General features: G+C 43.6%; 3 protein-coding genes across 4 annotated transcripts; 1 reads left to right on the forward strand and 2 right to left on the reverse strand.

The window, feature by feature from the left end:
- Nucleotides 1–2,855: 2,855 nt before the first annotated feature.
- On the reverse strand, nucleotides 2,856–7,355 carry LOC138867637 (trichohyalin-like). Its single transcript, XM_070144149.1, has 11 exons — nucleotides 7,230–7,355; nucleotides 6,387–6,749; nucleotides 6,216–6,353; nucleotides 5,722–5,859; nucleotides 5,507–5,656; nucleotides 4,908–5,036; nucleotides 4,698–4,847; nucleotides 4,335–4,562; nucleotides 3,930–4,247; nucleotides 3,492–3,803; nucleotides 2,856–2,867 (listed from the first exon to the last, which is right to left on the reverse strand). Exons 1-11 carry the CDS (start codon nucleotides 7,353–7,355, stop codon nucleotides 2,856–2,858), a joined length of 2,064 nt encoding a protein of 687 aa, XP_070000250.1.
- Nucleotides 7,356–7,489: 134 nt separating this feature from the next.
- LOC138867638 (magnetosome-associated protein MamJ-like) lies at nucleotides 7,490–10,487 on the reverse strand. Its single transcript, XM_070144150.1, has 5 exons — nucleotides 10,413–10,487; nucleotides 9,908–10,066; nucleotides 8,936–9,073; nucleotides 8,415–8,549; nucleotides 7,490–7,675 (listed from the first exon to the last, which is right to left on the reverse strand). Exons 1-5 carry the CDS (start codon nucleotides 10,485–10,487, stop codon nucleotides 7,490–7,492), a joined length of 693 nt encoding a protein of 230 aa, XP_070000251.1.
- Nucleotides 10,488–12,429: 1,942 nt separating this feature from the next.
- Nucleotides 12,430–24,157, forward strand: Rtca (RNA 3'-terminal phosphate cyclase). Of its 2 annotated transcripts, none has more exons than XM_027376082.2 (10): nucleotides 12,430–12,704; nucleotides 19,487–19,604; nucleotides 20,117–20,243; nucleotides 20,562–20,685; nucleotides 21,152–21,210; nucleotides 21,895–22,039; nucleotides 22,309–22,436; nucleotides 22,607–22,760; nucleotides 22,958–23,062; nucleotides 23,178–24,157. In XM_027376082.2, exons 1-10 carry the CDS (start codon nucleotides 12,657–12,659, stop codon nucleotides 23,265–23,267), a joined length of 1,098 nt encoding a protein of 365 aa, XP_027231883.1. In that variant the 5' UTR covers nucleotides 12,430–12,656; the 3' UTR covers nucleotides 23,268–24,157. The 2 variants fall into 2 exon arrangements, with proteins under 2 accessions (XP_027231883.1, XP_069999964.1); XM_070143863.1 differs by lacking the exon at nucleotides 12,430–12,704 and adding an exon at nucleotides 12,835–12,924.
- The last annotated feature ends 322 nt before the right edge of the window (nucleotides 24,158–24,479 follow it).

A 24,479-nucleotide genomic window follows, 5' to 3' on the forward strand; every position in this document is an offset into this window, starting at 1 on the left:
ATAAATCAATACTTAATATATCAATACTTATATCTATGTACTTCTATCTCTCTATCTATAGATGAATAGACAGATAGAGAGATAAACAGATAAATAGATGGACAGAAGATAAATAGGAATATATATACACATATCAGTCAAATGTAAAGTATCATGTTTGTTTGGGTGTTTTATTTTCTCATAATTTATTGTAAACTATATCTAAGTGTCTGCTAACGTTGGCGTGCACTGTTGTTCTTGCACCATTTATTCTTCAACAGAGGCGTCGGTTTTCAAGAGAATCAGTGACGTCTAATGTATCGAGAAATTCAATTGTCCTCTCCTTATAACTGACGGTAGGCCTCGGCATTATTATTATTTTTATCTTGAATAGCGAGCAAGTCTGGTGGTAATGAAATGTCGACGAGAGGCAAAATAATAATAATAATGATGATAATAATAATGAATAAATAAATACCCAGCGCCAAAATAATACGTGTAGAGGAATGTATCACTTCCAGCCCCACCTGGAGGAGATACAATTCTGTCTTACTAGAAGTCTTCGAGGAGTTGAATGAAAACACAAAGAATCCTTTCAACCAGAATTTATTATTTTGGAAATCAGAATCAAACATATTCACGATAGATATATTATATATATATATATATATATATATATATATATATATATATATATATGTATGTATATATATATATTATTTTTTTTTTTTGGGGGGGGGACGATAACATACACAATAAATCATAGGCAAATTGATTTGTATTTTTTATTTTTTATATTATTATTTATTTGTTATTTTTTTGCTACTTCTTTCGCGGACGTCATAATATCGAAGGGAAATTTGAAGGAAAAAAACGCGATTTTTACTTCTATTCATTTTCTTGGAAGTAAATGTCGACGGGTCCGCTATTCAAAATAATAATAATAATAATAAATAAATAATAGAAAAAAATGATGGCCATAGCGCTCAAAAATTATAGTTGTTATATATGCTCGAGAGTGTGTGTGTGACTGTGTTTGCGACTGTGTGTGTGCGTGTGTGCGTGTGTGACTGTGTGTGTGAGTGTATTCGCAGCATCCTTCTGTGAAACCGCATCTCTGCAGCTTCTGGTTTCAATTTTAGTTCCCTGTGGACAGGTTTCTCACTCATACCCTGCGTTGACCAGATAAAGGTTTCCACTTCTCGGGACTTTAATCTCGTTTTCTTTTATTATCTATCTATTTATTTATTAATTTATTTATCATCATTTTTTATTTATTTTATTTTTTTATTTTTTTGCTAACCATATTTTAGCAGTCCCATTCGTTTTATTTTTCTTAGTAGGTTTTGTCATTATATGTGCAATACTGCATCCAAGGAAATCTCGCTTAATTCAGCGATTAGTATTACGTTTGTTATAAAAGCACAGTTAATCGAACTGGCAGAAATTTTAGATTAAGTGCAGTTGAAGAGTTGCAAAGAGACCAGTGACAGTCATCATTCATCACTATATTGCACTGCGCTGGATTTTAATATTTTGAAGCCATCCTAGAGTCAGCTTTTGTATAGGTCAACAATGAATTTATTTGTGTAATATGTATCTTTATTATCATTATCATTTGAGCAGCTACATAGGCCGGCATCATAGGAACGTGGTATTACTTACTATAATAAATTCAGTTCATTGATTCAATTAACTGGATATGAGAAATGGTGATCCAAGTCCTCGGGTGGCTTTTACAGATTCAGGGATTGGAAACTGAGTACCATAGACAAGGTAGAAATAAATGAAAACTCTCAGACATGAGAGTACAGAGCTACTTCTTTCTCTGCACAGGAATCGTTTGAGGATAATCTACAGCATTTTCAACAGCGAGACTAAAAATATGTGACAAAGTACATTTCCATCTATCTGTCTCTTTCTCGGGAGCATACAATCACCGAGAGAGAAAGGGTATTCTATTACATTTACGAAAGATGTAGGGATGTAGAACTTAAAGCAGGAATGAGACTGAACAATTTCTTAGCCCGCCAAATGTATCTATCGCGCTGTGACATTACTCAAGTCTCATTTATACGCCCATGGACATCTATGTAGAGTCCCGCCCTTTTTCCTTTGGCAACTCTGATATCTGATCACCCTTTTGCTGATCCTTACCCGTAAACCCATTTACTCACCCTCTCTTCCCCCCCCCCCCCCACGCCCTCCTTACCGTTTTCAATGACATACTAACCTAAACTGCCGTACGACTTGTGACGTGCAGCACATTTAATCATCAGCTAAATCACCCTTTTACTCTTCACTACTACAACTTTCTATAGTGCTACAGAGCCTGTGTGTGTGTGTGTGTGTGTGTGTGTGTGTGTGTGTGTGTGTGTGTGTGTGTGTGTGTGTGTGTGTGTGTGTGTGTGTGTGTGTGTGTGTGTGTGTGTGTGTGTGTGTGTGTGTGTGTGTGTGTGTGTGCGTGCGTGCGTGTGTGCGTGTGCGTGTGCGTGTGCGCGCGCGCTGTGTGTGTGTGTGTGTGTGTGCGCGCGCGCGCATGCGTGCGTGTGTGCGTGTGAATGTATGTATGTATGCATGTGTGTATGTTTCTAGTTTTATAATACTGTAGTTTAGCACTATTCTCACAAGGCAACAAGTTATGGCACCCGATTAATTGCAATGCATTTTCAACATACACAAACAATTCATGCAACAGCAGCCTCAAGCAACTGCCCATCATTCAAGGAACTGGTGTCTAAAAAGGAACTACAGAAGAGATCCTTCAAAAAGCCCATAATAAATAATGGGCAGTTGCGGCAACTAGTGACAAGGTGTGAAAACTCGAGTAGCGGCAACTGAGTCACTCGCCTGGCTGTGCGATCGCAGTTGCCACGTCAAAAATTCCTCTTTGGAAGAAAAACAAAATGCATTGCTAAAAGTGTGGAAATCGAAAGTCGCAGAGAGAGAGAGAGAGAGAGAGAGAGAGAGAGAGAGAGAGAGAGAGAGAGAGAGAGAGAGAGAGAGAGAGAGAGAGAGAGAGAGAGAGAGAGAGAGAGAGAGAGAGAGAGAGAGAGAGAGAGAGAGAAAGAGAGAAAGAGAGAAAGAAAGCAACCACAACAACACACTCACCCCTCAACCCGATGGCTCCGTTCATATAGAAGCCTCCTCGCTTGCCACGTTGAATTGTAAAGGATGGCGCAACTCAGTGTAAATAAAGACAAGGTGTGTTCGAAATATTTTATGCTTACGCTCTGGCGCTTGTTACGGCTCATTTGCATCCCTGAGGGAGAGAGAGAGAGAGAGAGAGAATGGGAAAAAGCGAGAGAGAAAAAAAAAGAAAGATCGAGAGAAAAAAAGAGAGCGAGAGAGAGACAGAGAGAGGAGATTAACGAGTCAAGAGGCGAGGAAGCGAAAGAAAGTTACTACACACACGCACACACACACAGCTGGGCCTCCAGCTCAGGTTCCTCCTCCTGGGCCTCCTCCTGGGCCTCCAGCTCGGGTTCCTCCTCCTGGGTCTCCTCCTGGGCCTCCAGCTCGGGTTCCTCCTCCTGGGCCTCCAGCTCGGGTTCCTGCTCTTGGGCCTCCTCTTGGGCCTCCAATTCGAGTTCCTCCTCCTGGGCCTCCAGCTCGGGTTCCTCCTCCTGGGCCTCCAGCTCGGGTTCCTCCTCCTGGGCCTCCTCCTGAGCCTCCAACTCGGGTTCCTCCTCCTGGGCCTCCAGCTCGGGTTCCTCCTCCTGTTCCTCCTCTTGGGCCTCCTCTTGGGCCTCCAATTCGAGTTTCTCCTCCTGGGCCTCCAGCTCGGGTTCCTCCTCCTGGGCCTCCAGCTCGGGTTCCTCCTCCTGGGCCTCCAGCTCGTGTTCCTCCTCCTGGGCCTCCAGCTCAGGTTCCTCCTCCTAGTCCTCCTCCTGGGCCTCCAGCTCGGGTTCCTCCTCCTGGGCCTCCAGCTCAGGTTCCTCCTCCTGGGCCTCCAGCTCGGGTTCCTCCTTCTGGGCCTCCAGCTCGGGTTCCTCCTCTTGGGCCTCCAGCTCTGGTTCCTCCTCCTGGGCCTCCAGTATGAGTTCCTCCTCCTGGGCCTCTACCTCGGGTTCCTCCTCCTGGGCCTCCAGCTCGGGTTCCTCCTCCTGGGCCTCCAGCTCGGGTTCCTCCTCCTGGACCTCCAGTTCAGGTTCCTCCTCCTGGGCCTCCAGCTCGGGTTCCTCCTCCTGGGACTCCAGTTCAGGTTCCTCCTCCTGGGCCTCCAGCTCGGGTTCCTCCTCCAGGGCCTCCAGCTTGGGTTCCTCCTCCTGGGCCTCCAGCTCGGGTTCCTCCTCCTGGGCCTCCAGCTCAGGTTCCTCCTCCTGGGCCTCCAGCTCGGGTTCCTCCTCCTGGGCCTCCAGCTCGGGTTCCTCCTCCTGGGCCTCCAGCTCGGGTTCCTCCTCCTGGGACTCCAGTTCAGGTTCCTCCTCCTGGGCCTCCAGCTCGGGTTCCTCCTCCAGGGCCTCCAGCTTGGGTTCCTCCTGGGCCTCCTCCTGGGCCTCCAGCTCGGGTTCCTCCTCCAGGGCCTCCAGCTTGGGTTCCTCCTGGGTCTCCTCCTGGGCCTCCAGCTCGGGTTCCTCCTCCTAGGCCTCCAGTTCGGGTTCCTCCTCCTGGGTCTCCAGCTCGGGTTCTTCCCCCTGGGCCTCCAGCTCGGGTTACTCCTGTTCCTCCTCCTGGGCCTCCTCCTGGGCCTCCAGCTCGGGTTCCTTCTCCAGGGCCTCCAGCTCGGGTTCCTCCTGGACCCCCAGCTCGGGTTCCTCCTCCTGGGCCTCCAGCTCGGGTTCCTCCTCTTGGGCCCCCAGCTCGGGTTCCTCCTCCTGGGCCTCCAGCTCAGGTTCCTCCTCCTGGGCCTTCAGCTCGGGTTCCTCCTGGGCCTCCAGTTCGAGTTCCTCCTCCTGGGCCTCCAGTATGAGTTCCTCCTCCTGGGCCTCCAGCTCGGGTTCCTCCTCCTGGGCCTCCAGCTCGGGTTCCTCCTCCTGGGCCTCTAGTTCGGGTTCCTCTTCCTGGGCCTCCAGTATGAGTTCCTCCTCCTGGGCCTCCAGCTCGGGTTCCTCCTCCTGGGCCTCCAGCTCGGGTTCCTCCTGGGCCTCCAGTTCGAGTTCCTCCTCCTGGGCCCCCAGCACGGGTTCCTCCTCCTGGGCCTCCTCCTGAGCCTCCAGCTCGGGTTCCTCCTCCTGGGCCTCCAGCTCGGGTTCTTCCTCCTGGGCCTCCAGCTCGGGTTCCTCCTCCTGGGCCTCCATCTTGGGTTCCTCCTCCTGGGCCTCCAGCTCAGATTCCTCCTCCTAGCCTCCAGCTCTGGTTCCTCCTCCTGGGCCTCCAGCTCAGATTCCTCCTCCTAGCCTCCAGCTCTGGTTCCTCCTCCTGGGCCTCCAGCTCAGATTCCTCCTCCTAGCCTCCAGCTCTGGTTCCTCCTCCTGGGCCTCCAGCTCAGATTCCTCCTCCTAGCCTCCAGCTCGGGTTCATCCTCCTGGGCCTCCAGCTCGGGTTCCTCCTCCTGGGCCTCCAGCTCGGGTTCCTCCTCCTGGGCCTCCAGCTCGGGTTCCTCCTCCTGGGCCTCCAGTTCGGGTTCCTCCTCCTGGGCCTCCAGTTCGAATTCCTCCTCATGGGCCTCCAGCTCAGGTTCCTCCTCCTGGGCCTCCAGCTCAGGTTCCTCCCCCTGGGCCTCCAGCTCGGGTTCCTCCTCCTGGGCCTCCAGCTCGGTTTCTCCTCCTGGGCCTCCAGCTCGGGTTACTCCTCCTGGGCCTCCAGCTCGGGTTCCTCCTCCAGGGCCTCCAGCTTGGGTTCCTCCTCCAGGGCCTCCAGCTTGGGTTCCTCCTGGGCCTCCTCCTGGGCCTCCAGCTCAGGTTCCTCCTCCAGGGCCTCCAGCTCGGGTTCCTCCTCCTGGACCTCCAGTTCGGGTTCCTCCTCCTGGACCTCCAGTTCGGGTTCCTCCTCCTGGACCTCCAGTTCGGGTTCCTCCTCCTGGACCTCCAGTTCGGGTTCCTCCTCTTGGACCTCCAGTTCGGGTTCCTCCTCCTGGACCTCCAGTTCGGGTTCCTCCTCCTGGACCTCCAGTTCGGGTTCCTCCTCCTAGGCATCCAGTTCGGGTTCCTCCTCCTGGGACTCCAGTTCAGGTTCCTCCTCCTGGGCCTCCAGCTCGGGTTCCTCCTCCAGGGCCTCCAGCTTGGGTTCCTCCTCCTGGGCCTCCAGCTCGGTTTCTCCTCCTGGGCCTCCAGCTCGGGTTACTCCTCCTGGGCCTCCAGCTCGGGTTCCTCCTCCAGGGCCTCCAGCTTGGGTTCCTCCTCCAGGGCCTCCAGCTTGGGTTCCTCCTGGGCCTCCTCCTGGGCCTCCAGCTCGGGTTCCTCCTCCAGGGCCTCCAGCTCGGGTTCCTCCTCCTGGGCCTCCAGTTCAGGTTCCTCCTCCTGGGCCTCCAGCTCGGGTTCCTCCTCCTGGGCCTCCAGCTCGGGTTCCTCCTCCTGGACCTCCAGTTCAGGTTCCTCCTCCTGGGCCTCCAGCTCGGGTTCCTCCTCCTGGGCCTCCAGCTCGGGTTCCTCCTCCTGGACCTCCAGTTCAGGTTCCTCCTCCTGGGCCTCCAGCTCGGGTTCCTCCTCCTGGGACTCCAGTTCAGGTTCCTCCTCCTGGGCCTCCAGCTCGGGTTCCTCCTCCAGGGCCTCCAGCTTGGGTTCCTCCTGGGCCTCCTCCTGGGCCTCCAGCTCGGGTTCCTCCTCCAGGGCCTCCAGCTTGGGTTCCTCCTGGGCCTCCTCCTGGGCCTCCAGCTCGGGTTCCTCCTCCTAGGCCTCCAGTTAGGGTTCCTCCTCCTGGGTCTCCAGCTCGGGTTCCTCCTCCTGGGCCTCCAGCTCGGGTTACTCCTGTTCCTCCAGCTCGGGTTCCTCCTCCTGGGCCTCCAGCTCGGGTTCCTTTTCCAGGGCCTCCAGCTCGGGTTCCTCCTGGACCTCCAGCTCGGGTTCCTCCTCCTGGGTCTCCAGCTCAGGTTCCTCCTCCTGGGCCTTCAGCTCGGGTTCCTCCTGGGCCTCCAGTTCGAGTTCCTCCTCCTGGGCCTCCAGCTCAGGTTCCTCCTCCTGGGCCTGCAGCTCGGGTTCCTCCTCCTGGGCCTCCAGCCCGGGTTCCTCCTCCTGGGCCTCTAGTTCGGGTTCCTCCTCCTGGGCCTCCAGTATGAGTTCCTCCTCCTGGGCCTCCAGCTCGGGTTCCTCCTCCTGGGCCTCCAGCTCGGGTTCCTCCTGGGCCTCCAGTTCGAGTTCCTCCTCCTGGGCCCCCAGCACGGGTTCCTCCTCCTGGGCCTCCTCCTGAGCCTCCAGCTCGGGTTCCTCCTCCTGGGAATCCAGCTCGGGTTCTTCCTCCTGGGCCTCCAGCTCGGGTTCCTCCTCCTGGGCCTCCATCTTGGGTTCCTCCTCCTGGGCCTCCAGCTCAGATTCCTCCTCCTAGCCTCCAGCTCTGGTTCCTCCTCCTGGGCCTCCAGCTCAGATTCCTCCTCCTAGCCTCCAGCTCTGGTTCCTCCTCCTGGGCCTCCAGCTCAGATTCCTCCTCCTAGCCTCCAGCTCTGGTTCCTCCTCCTGGGCCTACAGCTCAGATTCCTCCTCCTAGCCTCCAGCTCGGGTTCCTCCTCCTGGGCCTCCAGCTCGGGTTCCTCCTCCTGGGCCTCCAGCTCGGGTTCCTCCTCCTGGGCCTCCTCCTGGACCTCCAGCTCAGATTCCTCCTCCTAGCCTCCAGCTCTGGTTCCTCCTCCTGGGCCTCCAGCTCAGATTCCTCCTCCTAGCCTCCAGCACGGGTTCATCCTCCTGGGCCTCCAGCTCGGGTTCCTCCTCCTGGGCCTCCAGCTCTGGTTCCTCCTCCTTGGCCTCCAGCTCGGGTTCCTCCTCCTGGGCCTCCAGCTCGGGTTCCTCCTCCTGGGCCTCCTCCTGGACCTCCAGCTCGGGTTCCTCCTCCTGGGCCTCCAGCTCGGGTTCCTCCTCCTGGGTCTCCAGCTCGGGTTCCTCCTCCTGGGCCTCCTCCTGGGCCTCCAGCTCAGATTCCTCCTCCTAGCCTCCAGCTCTGGTTCCTCCTCCTGGGCCTCCAGCTCGGGTTCCTCCTCCTGGGCCTCCAGCTCGGGTTCCTCCTCCTGGGCCTCCTCCTGGACCTCCAGCTCGGGTTCCTCCTCCTGGGCCTCCAGTTCGGGTTCCTCCTCCTGGGCCTCCAGCTCGGGTTCCTCCTCCTGGGCCTCCAGCTCAGATTCCTCCTCCTAGCCTCCAGCTCTGGTTCCTCCTCCTGGGCCTCCAGCTCGGGTTCCTCCTCCTAGCCTCCAGCTCGGGTTCATCCTCGTGGGCCTCCAGCTCGGGTTCCTCCTCCTGGGCCTCCAGCTCGGGTTCATCCTCCTGGGCCTCCAGCTCGGGTTCCTCCTCCTGGGCCTCCAGCTCTGGTTCCTCCTCCTGGGCCTCCAGCTCTGGTTCCTCCTCCTGGGCCTCCTCCTGGACCTCCAGCTCGGGTTCCTCCTCCTGGGCCTCCAGTTCGAATTCTTCCTCATGGGCCTCCAGCTCAGGTTCCTCCTCCTGGGCCTCCAGCTCAGGTTCCTCCCCCTGGGCCTCCAGCTCGGGTTCCTCCTCCTGGGCCTCCAGCTCGGTTTCTCCTCCTGGGCCTCCAGCTCGGGTTCCTCCTCCTGGGCCTCCAGCTCGGGTTCCTCCTCCTGAGCCTCCAGCTCGGGTTCCTCCTCCTGGGCCTCCAGCTCGGGTTCCTCCTCCTGGGCCTCCAGCTTGAGTTCCTCCTCCTGGGCCTCCTCCTAGGCCTCCAGCTCGGGTTCCTCCTCCTGGGCCTCCAGCTCGGGTTCCACCTCCAGGGCCTCCAGCTCGGGTTCCTCCTCCTGGGCCTCCAGCTCGGGTTCCTCCTCCCGGGCCTCCAGCTTGAGTTCCTCCTCCTGGGCCTCCTCCTGGGCCTCCAGCTCGGGTTCCTCCTCCTGGGCCTCCAGCTCGGGTTCCTCCTCCTGGGCCTCCAGCTCGGGTTCCTCCTCCTGGGCCTCCAGCTCGGGTTCCTCCTCCAGGACCTCCAGCTTGGGTTCCTCCTGGGCCTCCTTCTGGGCCTCCAGCTCGGGTTCCTCCTCCTGGGCCTCCAGCTCGGGTTCCTCCTCCTGGGCCTCCAGCTCGGGTTCCTCCTCCTGGGCCTCCAGCTCGGGTTCCTCCTCCTGGGCCTCCACCTCGGGTTCCTCCTCCTGGGCCTCCAGTTCGGGTTCCTCCTCCTGGCCCTCCAGCTCAGGTTCCTCCTCCTGGGCCTCCAGCTCGGGTTCCTCCTCCTGGGCCTCCAGCTCGGGTTCCTCCTCCTGGGCCTCCAGCTCGGGTTCCTCCTCCTGGACCTCCAGCTCGGGTTCCTTCTCCTGGGCCTCCTCCTGGGCCTCCAGCTCGGGTTCCTCCTCCTGGGCCTCCAGCTCGGGTTCCTCCTCCTGGGCCTCCTCCTGGGCCTCCAGCTCGGGTTCCTCCTCCTGGGCCTCCAGCTTGAGTTTCTCCTCCTGGGCCTCCTCGTGGGCCTCCAGCTCGGGTTCCTCCTCCTGGGCCTCCAGCTCGGGTTCCTCCTCCTGGGCCTCCAGCTCGGGTTCCTCCTCCTGGGCCTCCAGCTCGGGTTCCTCCTCCTGGGCCTCCAGCTCGGGTTCCTCCTCCTGGGCCTCCAGCTCGGGTTCCTCCTCCTGGGCCTCCAGCTCGGGTTCCTCCTCCTGGGCCTCCTCCTGGGCCTCCAGCTCGGGTTCCTCCTCCTGGGCCTCTTCGTGGGCCTCCAGCTCGGGTTTCTCCTCCTGGGCCTCCTCCTGGGCCTCCAGCTCGGGTTCTTCCTCCTGGGCCTCCAGCTCGGGTTCCTCCTCCTGGGCCTCCAGCTCGGGTTCCTCCTCCTGGGCCTCCAGTTCGAGTTCCTCCTCCTGGGCCTCCAGCTCGGGTTCCTCCTCCTGGCCCTCCAGCTCAGGTTCCTCCTCCTAGGCCTCCAGCTCAGGTTCCTCCTCCTGGGCCAAAAGCTCGGGTTCCTCCTCCTGGGCCTCCTCCTGGGTCCACTCCTGGGCCTCCAGCACGGGGTCCTCCTCCTGGGCCTCCAGCTCTGGTTCCTCCTCCTGGGCCTCCAGCTCGGGTTCCTCCTCCTGGGCCTTCAGTTCGGGTTCCTCCTCCTGGGCCTGCAGTTCGGGTTCCTCCTCCTGGGCCTCCAGCTCGGGTTCCTCCTCCTGGGCCTCCAGCTCGGGTTCCTCCTCCTTGGCCTCCAGTTCGGGTTCCTCCTCCTTGGCCTCCAGTTTGGGTTCCTCCTCCTGGGCCTCCAGCTCGGGTTCCTCCTCCTTGGCCTCCAGTTCGGGTTCCTCCTCCTGGGCCTCCAGTTCAGGTTCCTCCTCCTGGGCCTCCAGTTCGGGTTCCTCCTCCTGGGCCTCCAGCTCGGGTTCCTCCTCCTTGGCCTCTAGTTCGGGTTCCTCCTCCTGGGCCTCCAGCTCGGGTTACTCCTACTGGGCCTCCTCCTGGGCCTCCTTCTAGGACAGTGAATCCACAGAGAACTACATATACGTTGGTACTGCAGTCCATGTCTCTGAGCTGTCAAACCAGGAAGTCAGTAGACGGACTGGTCTGACAGCAGGAAACATGAACTCGGTCAGCAAGAATATTTCGAGGTGCCAGTACCTATGCAGAAGGACTAAGTTGCGTTCGTCTATCTCTCTCCGTTATTTTGTCTCTGTGTCTTTCTCTTACTGTTATTCTTCTATGTCTTTGTCTCTCTTTGTCACTTCTTTGTGTCTTTCTCTTTATCAAATTCTTCTATGTCTTTGTCTCTTTTGGTCACTTCTTTCTGTCTTTCTCTTGCCTGACTTCAAGGCCTTCTTAGGTTACTGCCAGTTCTGCTCTATGGAAGCGAAACCCGGACGCTACCTATTAAACAATTACCTATTACCCCTCATCCCCCTTAGCCTTACGCTAGAGATCCTACTCTCCCTCCCTAGTATACTAAGGATCCTTCTAGTGCCCTGGAGTTGCGTCTCGATGCCCTTTGTAACAAGTTCCTACGCCGGATCGTGGGGCACAGCTGGCAGAACCATGTCTAACCGCGCGACAAGGCGACGACTTCACCGTGACAATATTGATAACTGTAATAACATTAATTATGATTATAATGAATGACATTAATGATAAAGAGAGTAGTAATAATAGTATTAACAACAATGATAATGATAGCTATAATGATAATGATGATGACAATAATAATGATAATAGTGATAATAATGATAATGTTAATAATAATAACGATAATAATAAAGATAATAATGATAATGATAATAATGATAATGATAAGAACAAATTAATGATCATAACAATAATGACAACATTATTATTGATGATTATGATAATAATGATAGTAATGATGATAATGATTACGATAATAATAATAATAATAATAATGGTAATGATGATAGTAATACTACTAATAATGAATATAATGATAATGATAACCGTAACAATAATAATAACAATAATGATGATTTTGATAGTAATGATAACAATAATAATCATGACATTAATAGTAATAATGGAAATAATAACGATAATGAAAATAATAATAGTAGCAATGCCAGTAGTGATAAAAGTAATAATACTAATAACAATAATAATAACAATAATGATCAATAAATAACAATAACAATAATAATCATCATAGTGATAATAATAATGATAATAACAATTATGATTATAATAATAACAATGATAATAATCATCATCTTATATGCATGTTAGGCATCAATACCACCACATGTATGCAACACTACCTTCCCTTGCTCGAAGGTGGTGCAACAAGAGCAACAAAAACAGTCGCAATAATAATGATGATAATAATGATAGCAATGATAATGATAATAACAATAATAGCAACAGCAACAAACATAATAGCAATGATAATAGAAATGATGTTGATAATAAGGATGATAATAATGATGACGATAATAACAATGATGATGATAATAATTATTATTATCATTATAACAAAAACAACAATAATGACAATAGTAATAATAATGACATAAATAGAAAGAATGATAATCATAATGATGATAATAATAACAATAGTCATAATAATGATAATAATAATAATAATGATAATAATACTAATGATAACAATGAGAATGATAATAACAATAGTTATTATTATTATTGTTATTATTATTATTATTATAGTAATGATGATAATAAGAACAATTATCAAAACGGTAATAATAACAGTAACGATAACTACCCTTGAGAGAATGTGGTACATACATTGCCTCCATTCCTCTATATAGCCACATCTTGGGGATCTTGCCTATAAACTATAGAGCCACTAATTGACAGTCTTGATAGATGCTCAAATCAGACATATAAATTATTTAGCTACCTCTTGACATTTTTAACAGAAGACTAAATCAGACATATAAACTATTTAGCCACCTCTTGACATTTTTAACTGATGACTAAACCAGACATATAAAACTATTTAGCCACCTCTTGTCATGTGTTGACAGATCAAAGACTATACGTATATATTCTCTGTTGACAGATGACCAAACCAGACATAAAGTGACGTCACGCTCCTCCCACAGCCAGTCTCCCTCCGGACACGACGGCGACAGGAACTCCTACACGTGGCCTTGTATCACCGGACTCGTATTCTTATCTCTTCGGGAGTAATTTGAATTAGTTATCGTGCGTTTATTATCCCTGCTAAAAATGGCGGCGGTTGAACCCATTGCTATCGATGGAAGCTTTTTGGAAGGTGTAAGTATTTTTTGATTTATGAAAAATATGAATTAAGAAAAGTTAAGTATGTCTTGTATGTGTTTGTGCATTTGTATTTGTGTTTGCCAGTCTTTACAAACAGATATTTCGTCAAGTATTCCTTATTTTTTGTTTTTATTTTTGTAAATTCTTACGGTCCGTCAATCCCATGTGTAGTTTGGAAAATGATCTTGTTTACGGTTGAAAATGATTGATACCGGTATGTGTAATATGATTGTAAACTTCCTTTTTCATGGGGATTATATAGTTCTCGTGTTTTGTTTGTTTTCGTTTTCTACTTATATTGTCCTGCCACATTTTTGTTTGTTTTTTGCAAATTGTCAGTGGGCGTGGTTTGGTTGTCTGTTTTTTTTCACTTTAGTTGTCATCCATAAGGACTAGTGATATAATTAATTCAAAGCTATGTTTTGCACCATGCTTTGCAACTTACCTTAGATTTCCCTTCGTGTCATTCCATATCAAATCATTAGATTTTTTAACCACATGTAACCCACCATGTAAAATGTCATTGATCTTTTGAATATTTGTAACAAAGTGGTTATAGAAATGGAAAAATATGTGCCACTTAGCCCGAAAATCATTGTGTGGAAACAGATCCGTTTCTCTATCTGCAGAAAATCTTTCTGTAGAGATGGATAACCGGAACACTTCCTCGAATCGAGATCGAGGTTGTCGAATGCAGCCGAGTACTGCCAAAGAAGACCTGAATTGGTTTGGTTAGAGTTAGGGTAGGATAGGATAGGATAGGATGGGATGGGAAACCGGATCCGTGCCTCCAAGAAAAAACATATTTGTGTAGAAATGTATCTGTTTCTATAACCCTTGCCTATTTGTTAACTCCATTAAGAACAGTAAAAAAAAAAAAAAAAAGATTGTGATTAATATCTCGAGCGGTTTTATATTTACAGATAAACAAAAATTACCTTATTTTAGGCTCTGACACCACCCGTTTCACTCGCTGGGACATCTGGGGCATTTTAAATTAATTTCATACTTCACATATGAATGATAATTAGTAAACTGCACCTATTGATCCTGAGGAATCCTAAAATCACACTTAGAATTTCTTGAAATGAAGCTATCTGCATGAATTTGATCAATGATTCCATTCATTGGTGTCAGGAAATTTTTAATCTCTTCATTTTGAGCCAATTTTTTTCTATGTCTCCTTAAACATACAGCAATTTACTTTATACCAATTGAAGGAACATTCTTTGAACTGTTTAAAAATGCCAAAAGAATCATTTGTTTATGGAGGAGATAAAAAATTATTGAAAAACTCTTGATTTTTGTAAAAATTTGCCATTGTACATAAATTGTTACTAATTATTTTGAAATATTTGTTTGCAAGCATGGCCTCAAAAGTTCATAGAGAGTCCAACAGTTTTAGAAGATCTGGCATTTGAAACTTTCTGAGTATCAAGACTTCAAATCATTCACAGAACAGTTTTATAAAAGCCTGATGCCATAGATATCCTAACTACTTTTGGATTTAAATAGCATTTAAAAGGTACAGTCAGAGTGACTGAAGTGATGACTTTACTTTAAGGTGAATAACAAATTACAGTATAGGTTGAAGACACCGAAGCACGTAGATAGAGGGAAATGGACACCGCCATCTTATAGAGCGGATGAAATAGAGTGGAATAGAGCATAGTTTAAACTGCAGCGGCCCCATATTTACTGGTAAATGATGAAAATATAATGCGCGCTTGCCTTTCAAATTCCAAGTCCATCAGCATGCTTACCTTGCAAAGAAAAACACAATACTGACCCATGAACACCTTACTGCGATGGCCTAAGTAGTACCAGTGTTACTATGCACTTGTCAAAACAATATTTGGCTACTTATCACTGTATAATGTTGCACATTCATGCTCTTAAAGTATTTTATTAATATTATTATACTTCATTTACATGTTTTAAGATTGATTTATAGCCTTATTTAGAATCGTGCGCATTGTGCATTTCACAACTCCTTTCGCCTGCTGCCAGGTTGATACCTGGCCAGCCCGCTCATTTCGAGGTGGAACGCTGGTAAGAAATGTTGCGTTTCCAGTGTTGTGTTCATTCTAGGTTATTCTAAAGACTATACAGTGACAAAGAAGATAAAATAGACTTCAGTAATGATCCCAGTTTAATATATGGGCCCACCAAGAGCTCCAAATGCCCAAAAAGTTATTAAAATCGAAGCAATCCAGATGGTAGAAGGAAGCGAACGAAAGTTTGATGGCCGCAGATTTAAAGGTATTTTGTTTATCATTTTGTGTTGTGAATGCAGCTGTATCTTGCCGTACATACCGAGGTGAAGAGAATGTGCCCTGGGGGGTGTTGGGGTGCAGAGCCCCCCATCACCTGGTTTATTGGTCAATATGTATTGTTAGGGGGTTTGGAACATGTGATTTTCCCTGTAGAGTTTTGCCGAAAGGTGGGTTGGGATCCCTTTGGATTTTTTAATTCTGGTGCGTCAGCCCGTAGAATTTCAAAGATGGCGGTTACATCTGTAGAGTTTCATTGGCCGATTTTAAGTGTTTTATGCATTTTTGAGCTGTATTCTTCTTATTTCAGCCTGTTTTACCCCTTAATTTCCCTGATATACTTTATGCCCTCCCCTCCATCAAATCAAGATCGTTGATGGAGCAATCGTACTCGATCTCCCGAACGATTCATTTCCACAAAAAACAACACCGGAAATCAATGAAATTATTGGATTTCCTGCAGAAAAACATCAAATTTTTCGACTTAGTCTGTGGGAGGGTGCATCACTCTGTAACAAATACCCAAATTACCTTTCAGTTTGCCATAGTAAAAATATTACATATTTGTTTTAAATCAACTTCAGTATTATTTTATATCCAGTCAGTGACAGTTATGGGTGCCTTAATCTGGCAGATTATTTCAGGCAACAGCGGTGGGAGTTCAAATCCCTTTTGGAGTGGTTATATATTCATCATTTCAATGCGGCCTGTGCATTATTCCATCTTTCATAGTCATTTAAGCTTATTATCTTCTGAGAAATGCATTTTTTGAGGTTTCCAAGTATTGTTAAATGTGCCTGCAAAAGCATCATCTTCAGATATTCACTTGTAAGCAATGACACAATGTTTGTGGCTCAAAGAAGTGGTAGCTCCTGGTCCCAGGTAATGTATGTCGTGGATCAAATCTGCTTTGCAACTTTCTATGAACACCACTCATTCCTTCTTTCGTGATAAACAAAAATCTGACGTTTGAAATGTTCTCTTGGCAGAATGTACACACACTTGAAACAGTGAGAATTTGCTCAGACAATAGTTTCTTGTCAGGTTGTCAATCTCTTGACTGTTTCCCCTATTCTGTCACTTTATGATTTGCCTTGACTTGTTGCAAAGAAAGTCTAGTTTGCATCAATGCTGAAATCTGCTTTATGATATCATAAGGGAAATATTCAATGTTGTTGATGAAAGCCATGATTTTTAGTAACTGTTATTTCATAGACAAAACTGGTATCATGGTCTAAATCATCTGACAAAGCAAAACGGTTTGTTGAAAAGTTTCTCTTTATTATAGAATATATAACTATTGGATGCAGGGTACAGGGTAATTGTCACTGATATCAAAGCATCCCCCCAGAGACTAAGTAAAAAAAAAATAATGTTTTTCGGCAGGAAATACAATGATTTCATCAATTCTCTTTGTTGTTTATTCTGCGAATGAATCGATCAGGAGATCAAGTACCATTTGATAGTTCCGTTAACAGGGGAGGGCAAGAAGTATATCACGGAAATTATGGGGTAAAACAGGCTGAAATAAGAAGAATAAAGCTCAAAAATGCATAAAACACTTAAAATCGGCCAATGAAACTCTACTGATGTAACTGCCACCTTTGAAATTCTACGGACGTAACAGCCATTTTGGAAATTCTACGGACTGATGCGCCAATATTCAAAAACTTTACAGGAGCCCAACCCACCTTTTGGCAAAACTCTACAGGAATTCACATGTTAGAACCCCCAAAAAACATATTGACCAACAAACCAGCCTGATCTAACAATTTAAGTTGTCATGACTAGGCGTGCCTGGGTTGATGGGGGGGGGCAGAGCCTCCCAACACCCCTGGGACACATTCTCTTCACCTTGGTATGCACAGCGAGATAAAGCTGCATTCACACCATAAAATGATAAACCAAATACCTTTAGATCTGGAAACGTTAAGCTTTCATTCGCATATTTCTTCTGTCTGGATTGCTTCGATTTTAATAACATTTTTCGGCATTTGGAGCTCTTGATGGGCCCAGATATTAACCTGGCATGGTTACTATAGTCTAATTATTCTTCGTTGACACTTTAAAATAACCCAGAACACTGGAAACTCAACATTTCTCACAGGTGTTCTGTCATTGAATTGGCCTTTTCAAGATCATCTACAGACTGATCAGCAGTGACTTTCCCATTTCAAAGAAGGCTATATTCAGTTCCTACAGCTGCTGCAAATGGCAGCTTAAATGTGACCACTGCACTGTCTAACATTACATAAGCATAAGAAATTTTATAAAGCTTTAGAATGCTGTGTTTTTGGGGCAAAAAACAAAAACAAAAAAACAATAGCTTAGAAGTTTTTAAGACACCTATTCTTGATTGACTTGTTGAAGAGGATGATTCAACTTCAGATATCTCAAGTACATTGAAGTGGCTTCTTTAACACTATTCTGTGAATGATTTGGCCTTGGTACTCAGGAAGTTTCAAATACCAGATCTTATAAAACTTTTGGGCTTTTTATGAACTCTTTGAGGCCATGCTTGCAAGCAAATATTAAAAAATATTTGGTAAAAAAATATATATAATGGCAAATTTTCACAAAAATAAAAAGATTTCTTCAACTGCAATCACTTTTTGTCTCCTCCATAAACAAATGGTTCTCTTGATACTTTTAAACAGTTCAAAGAATGCTCCTTCAATTGGTATAAAGTAAATTGCTGTATGTTTAAGGAGACAGAAAAAAAATGGCTCAAAATAAAGAGGTTAAAAATTTTCCTGACACCAATGAATGGTTTTATTGACCAAATTCATACAGATTCCTTCATTTCATGATATTCTAAGTGTGATTTTTGGATCCTTTTTTCTTTTTCTTTTCTTTCTTATCTCTCTCTCTACTGTTCTCAATGGGGTTAACAAATATTTAAAGGATCTATGACATTCTGCATGGTGGCTTACAATGTTACAACCCTTTCTTATTTTTATGCGATGTTTGCCATGTTTATTTATTTATTATTTTTTCTCGGTCTCATTTAATTCTTGTTATTGTTTTTAGTTTCAAAGTGGTTATTGGATTGTAAATGTAAATTGTAAAAGTAATTGGGAATTTCTAATATAGCATTGCCAATACCATTATCAGATCTGCATTATGTTTCTTTTTTGAGAACTTCTTCTCATGGTGAATTTTTAATGGATGATAAGCAGGTTTCCATTTTAAATGGTGTATGGAATGGTTACTTTGATTAAATTTGAGACCCTTTTTATTTGTGGCATTTCTTGTGTAAATTGAAGTAAAGATAGAGCACAAAAAAATACTGTCTTTTCATTATTATAATGACTATTGTTAAGATATATCCATGATTTATCCACATTTATTTTTATATTGGGACTTACCCACTACTTACTGTGTGATGAAAATTTAGAAGATGCCTTTATGTCTGCAACAAGCCTGTTTGGACTCTGACAAAGACTAACGGACATCCATTATATACTGTCTAGTAGGGTAAAGCTTGACAACCTCCCTGACAATCTATTACCATGAAAGAAGCAGTCCTAAGCAACAGTTTATTGACAAATAAAGAAGCAATCCTAAGTGTCAATTTATTGGCAAATAAAGAAGCAGTCCTAAATGGCAATTTATCGGTAGTCAGAGAACCAGTCCCAAGCGGCAGTTTATCAGCAAATAAAGAACCAGTCTCAAGCAGCAATTTTTGACAAATAAAGAACAGATCCCAAGCTTTACCGTCTTAGATTAAGCATAGTAGGAGTTTATTGGCCCCTGCCAGAGCTCAAGATATGTTGCAGGAATAGCGGAGGGCATTATTATTTTTATATATATATCTTTATATATTTTTTTTTCTGGGCCACTTTCCTTGTTTTCAGATAGTTTGTATTCCATTATAGTTACAAAAAAGAAAGAAAAAAAAAATCTCATAAAATATTTATCTAGGCTAAAATATAGGTTAGAAATATCTACACAAACTAAATCTTGATTTTAGTACCTCTTGATATCTATATGTCTGTTACAAGATTTTGAATGATAATTTTGGTTTGATGCAACATTTAATTTTGCAATAAACTGCTACCAGAAAATTGTATTTATTTGGTATTTTATTCAATCTTTCATTCATTTCCGTAGGCCTATTCTCTGTTGGCGCGTATGCATGTTTGGGGGTGTGCATCACTTGCGCAGGCATCTGTTTGCACATTTATGTGGAATCTTTTTCCATTTTATGAATTCCTTTATTTATTTGTTTATTTATTTATTTATTTATTTATTTATTTTTTATTGTAGATTGTGCTGCCTTTCTTTATTAATGTAATTTTGAATTATATCCTGTATTTTAAACAAAGGTAAGATTATGTCATAATTATAAAGGCATCCTGTAATACAGACATATTTAATATTTATCATTACTTAAAATTCTGTAGTTGTAGTTCATACAATAGCATATTTTTATATACATTTAGAAATATCTCATAGTTTTCACATTTATCAGGATTTTTTATTATATTCATCTCCTGTTAGGGTGGCCAGATTCTGCGCATGGGACTGGCCCTGAGCTCTGTGCGAAAGCTTCCTATAACAGTCACAAAGATCCGAGCAGGAAGACCTAATCCTGGTTTGCGGCCACAGCACTTAACAGGTATGGTATTATAGAAAATGATAACACTTATTACATATAGGAAAATGTTTTTAGGGTCTTATGATGCAGATTTTTCCAAGGAAATTTTAGATTTATACATGTAGCATATATTTCAAATTTTGCATTTATTAAAAAAAAAAAAAACTTTATTGTTAACATTATCCAAAAGTGTGCATGTCCAAAAATATGTGAATATTTTATGTATATATATTTTTCTGGGACCTTTGAATAAGAGTGGAAAATAGTATAGATGAGAATTAATTAACAAGTTTAGGTTTTAAAAGAGTTTTAGAAATTCTTCACATAAACAATTTAGGGGTTAAATATAATGGAGGAAAAAATTGAAATAAAGCTGGTCATAACCATTGATATCTAGATTAAATATAGGAAAAAGTAATAGCTATGTTAATTATTTATGGAGGCTGTTTTGTATAACTTACAATTTTAGGGTACTGAATATAAATTATAGAGAAAAAATGTTTACAAGTTACTTATTTGAGCAATGACCTAAGGGTTACAGCTGGTGAGGGACACAAGCAATGGCCGTCTGGAAGGAGGGGAGATCGGGTCGATGGAGATCAGCTTTTACCCGGGTCATATTTCGGGCGGTAAATATGTAGCCGATACTCAGACTGCTGGGTAAGTTTGTTTGTATTTTATTTTAATATTGATAATAATGTAACTTAGTGACATAGTGAAAATTTCGATTGTGTTAAAAATAGTGTTTAGAGATTAGAAATAATCTTATGGAAATTAATATTTCTTTAATCATTTTCAATCAGTTTGCGGAACTGTTGACAAATTTCACATTGTAACAAAAGAAGCCATTTCAAAATATTTGAAAATTATTTTAACTTTTCCCAGATCCCTAAAGTTAAAATTGACTAGGAACAGAATAGTAAGTATTAGATAGTTCTGAATTTTAAATGGTTGATATCCCACTTATTTCCATTGTAGGAGTGTGAGTCTGTTAATACAAGCTGCCTTGCCATGTGCACTGTACGCCAGCAGCCCAACCTATCTGACCTTGTCTGGCGGAACCAACGCAGAAATGGCGCCACAAGTTGACTACACTATACATGTAAGCAAAACGTGTAGATTAGTAGTTAAAAAGTGCATGTGTTTATTTATTTATGTAAATAGTTCATATATTTATTCAAAGATACTGTTTTCAAAGAAATGGTAAGGGATTTGTCAAAAAGAATACATCTGTTGTTATTTTTTCCTCTTCTTCAATATGAATATCATGCTCATTTATTTGAAGAAAGTATATAGATTCCAACAATTTTCAAAAGACTTTGTTAAATATTATTTTCTGTTCTTGTTGACAAGACCTAATCCCTAAAATTCTCTTAGTATTTATTTTACTGCCCCCCATCCCCCAGTATGATAAAACATCATTTCTAAGACAGAAACAAAATATTCTTTGATGTGAAAAGTTGATATAAACAATCAAAGTAAAATTCAGTATTAGGAAATAATAATAATAAGAAAAAAAAAACAGTGAATGTGAAATGGCACAAAATTTATTAATGCATTCTCTCCAGGTATTCAGAAAAGTTAGTGCCTGGTTTGGTGCAGACTTCCGGCTCTTCCTCCATAGAAGGTACTGTTTTGAGAAAAGAAAAAGAGGTGAAAACAAAGGTTATTGGCTAAGCCTGTTTTAGAGGTACTGCAATATGTGGTAATTTTTGTTCACATGAAGAAAGTTTTGCAGTGTATAGGATTTTACTCTTGTTTGGTTATAAACGTTTAGTCTTTTAGGTATCCAAGAATTGTTAAGTTCACTCCTCCGCTCAACACAGAGAATGTTTAAGACTATGGGTAGTGCCTGATACTTTCATGGTTGAAGGCAAAACTTGTGATCATGATGAGGAGAGTACAATGTAATTTGTGAATTAAGAAATATAGAAATATTGGCAATGTGATTAGTTTTATTGTTGATTGGAAAAGAGTAGTAATACCATACAAAACATGTGATTATTGTTAGATTAGTTGTAATAGACAATATAGAGTAGTTTTTTATGCAATTAATTTTGCACCTTTAAGTGTAATGTCTTTTGACAGGAAAGTAAGAATGGCTATTCAAAATTAAGCTAAAAGTTCAGATTTATAAAGATATATAAATATTTATGATAAGTATTTATAAAAGGCCCATTTTCATGTATATATTATTGAACTGGCGACATAATGGATTGGTAATAATTTAGCAGGGCTAAAATGCAAATGGTATGTCTTTAAGAAATATATTAGTTTTTGTAAGTAATGAAGGATAATGCTTATGTTTCAGGGGATTCTATCCTCAAGGAAGAGGAGAGGTATCCTTAGAAGTGAAACCGGCCCGACAAGGTCTGATTGCCGCAGATTTTACTGACTTTGGTGAAGTCATATCAGTTTATGGCAAAGCTTATGTAGCTGGAGTTCTCCCTATACGAGTCAGTATACCTTACATATATATCATCTAATTAAGTGTACTATGTGTGAGGGGAAATGTAAAATGAAGTAAATTTTGAATATCTAAATAATTTAGGAAGAAGTGCCCGAGTAGAGGTTGACTTACCATTTATCTTCTAATTTTACTAATACTTGGGTGCTTTATTTTAACTAATCTTCAAAATATTAAAAGTCCAAACATATTAATGCAAAGAAAATAGTGATACTGGTATGAAAAATGGTTGCCTACTTACTCTAAAACTCCTTTTAGGTTGCACACAAAATGGCAGATGCTGCAGAAAACCTTCTGTATGAGAATCTCCCTCAAGGAGTTAAAATTCGTGTTGACCGAATCCAAGAACATCCTGAGACAGCTGTTGGAAGTGGCTCTGGCATTGTGTAAGATAACCAATTCGAATAGTTCAGCATTTAGACATTTAGAAATTTAAGGTTAGAGTAAGATTGATATTTGTAGAGTTGTTTTAGAGACTTTTATTTTCAACTGTACTACAGAATTTAATTTGGATATCCCTGCACAAGATTAACTGTTTTTATGTCTTTCAATGTAGCTTGTGGGCTGAGACAACTAGCGGTTGCATCCTTGGTGGTTCCAGTCTGGGTAAGAAGGGCAAACCTGCAGAACAGGATGGGGAGAAAGCAGCCAAAGAAATCTTAGATTGCATCAAAAGGAAGGCATGTCTGGATAGCCATGCTCAGGATCAGGTATGTAGATATTTGTGATGAACAGATTTCACAAGAAAAAATACAATAGACAAATGAAATTACAAATAGGTTGATAACATAGTAAGGTAAGTACTGTATTGTAAGAACAATATGTAATAAGTCAGCTTGTGAATAAATAAATAATATCAAAAGAATAGCACTGTTCTTAATTGACTTTGATTTCCTGTTTGTCCAAGGTTATACTATACATGGCTTTAGCGAAAGGCAAATCCATTATACGTACTGGGCCCTTAACAGACCACACCAAGACAGCTATACATGTTGCGGAGTTAATGACTAAGGTAATTAGAGTACTATTTCTGTATTATTTCTGTTATTTTGTTGTTTATCTTGAGGTTATATGTGATTCTTTGATGATATATATACTCAGCTATGGATTTATTTTTTCTCTTATAGGTGAAGTTTACCATCACAGAAGATAAGGAGAGTGACTGCATATTTATAGAATGTGATGGGTTAGGCTTAACTCCAAAGGATAGAAAGTAAATAGTCTAGATTTACATTACTAGCATATACTGGAAAATATATATACATATATATATTATATAAGATATATGTTATATACTATATATATTGACGTTCACAACAATAATCTAAGGATTGTTACAACAGTGAATTAATTTTTTTTCATTTAATCTAGTCCAAAGAGCATTTTTTTTTTTCCTTCTAATTGACATTCTTGTGAAGATTTTTTTAATGGTGATCTGCCAATTGTATCTGAATATTGGTACGTAATTAATGTATCCTAACCTTCAAGTACATAATGGACGCATGACAGGAAAGCCACACAATGAACCCCGAGAAGCAGTCCCTCTAGTTTATGGAATCTCAGATTATACACCCTTTGTCTCTCTCTCGCATTAGAGATATTCACCCTTCCCCTGTTGTGTTGAGGAACACAATTTTTATTTATATATTTTTTTCATGCTTGGAACTTCCCAAATGCAATGTGTACTTTGGCTGGAATATCTACTCTAAGGCTAAATACCCCTCTAGTAGTCCTCTTATATAATTGTCTATCCACTTGTGTTGGCATTCCCTCGCTTTTCAAGGACAGTATTATGTGCTGCTTATCCTGACACACTAAAAAAGCCAAACATACTGTATATAATATGTTAGCATGCTGGCTGTGAAAACTGTGTGAACTCAACTGTTTATATGAAATTTGAATGATATGGTAGATATTTGAGAAAATCTACACTTGCAATTTATTGATGAAAAGTTTTGCTCACTTTTTAGATCTTATTTTCACTTTTGTGTTATTAATGCACATATATTTTATGTGTTTTTAATCAATATTAATTTATACAATTGATTGTTGAATACTGAATTTGAAATTTATTCATGTACTATGTTAAATTACATGTTTAATGCAACTGTTTTTTATTTTGTATTTGCCCTGATAAGTGTTCTGGGAAATGTTATGTTATATTCTGATTTTTATTGAGTATAGAATAGGCAATTATTAGGCAGCTTCTTGAAGAATAAATAATATTACAAACACCATATATTATTTACAAGTTTACCATGCAGCTTATATTAGCTTCACTTCCACTCCTGGGACAAGACTTTCATAAAGATTTTGATCAGTAGATTTAAAATTTAAAACCCCCATTATTTTGTGTAATTTAAACTATAGTCACTGTTATATGTAGTAGTAGTAGTAAACAGACAAGATAGAAGTAGGCAATGGTTAAT

Source organism: Penaeus vannamei, chromosome 31, assembly GCF_042767895.1.
Source record: "Penaeus vannamei isolate JL-2024 chromosome 31, ASM4276789v1, whole genome shotgun sequence".
NCBI classification, from domain to species: domain Eukaryota; kingdom Metazoa; phylum Arthropoda; class Malacostraca; order Decapoda; family Penaeidae; genus Penaeus; species Penaeus vannamei.

What these genes read in the sequence shown, in the direction of transcription:
- LOC138867637 (XM_070144149.1), bottom strand. Translation starts at nt 7,355, where the DNA reads ATGGAGGCCCAGGAGGAGGAACCCGAGCTGGAGGCCCAGGAGGAAGAA. An exon ending in AGGAGGAACCCGAGCTGGAG is followed by an intron (nt 4,848 to 4,907) that starts GCCCAGGAGGAG and finishes CTGGAGGCCCAG; the next exon opens with GAGGAACCCGAGCTGAAGGC. An exon ending in AGGAGGAACCCGAGCTGGAG is followed by an intron (nt 4,563 to 4,697) that starts GCCCTGGAGAAG and finishes CTGGAGGCCTAG; the next exon opens with GAGGAGGAACCCGAGCTGGA.
- LOC138867638 (XM_070144150.1), bottom strand. Translation starts at nt 10,487, where the DNA reads ATGGACTGCAGTACCAACGTATATGTAGTTCTCTGTGGATTCACTGTC. An exon ending in AGGAGGAACCCGAGCTGGAG is followed by an intron (nt 8,550 to 8,935) that starts GCCCAGGAGGAG and finishes GCCCAGGAGGAG; the next exon opens with GAACCCGAGCTGGAGGCCCA. An exon ending in AGCTGGAGGTCCAGGAGGAG is followed by an intron (nt 7,676 to 8,414) that starts GCCCAGGAGGAG and finishes GCTGGAGGCTAG; the next exon opens with GAGGAGGAATCTGAGCTGGA.
- Rtca (XM_027376082.2), top strand. Translation starts at nt 12,657, where the DNA reads ATGGCGGCGGTTGAACCCATTGCTATCGATGGAAGCTTTTTGGAAGGT. An exon ending in ATAGCCATGCTCAGGATCAG is followed by an intron (nt 22,761 to 22,957) that starts GTATGTAGATAT and finishes TGTTTGTCCAAG; the next exon opens with GTTATACTATACATGGCTTT. An exon ending in TTGCGGAGTTAATGACTAAG is followed by an intron (nt 23,063 to 23,177) that starts GTAATTAGAGTA and finishes TTTCTCTTATAG; the next exon opens with GTGAAGTTTACCATCACAGA.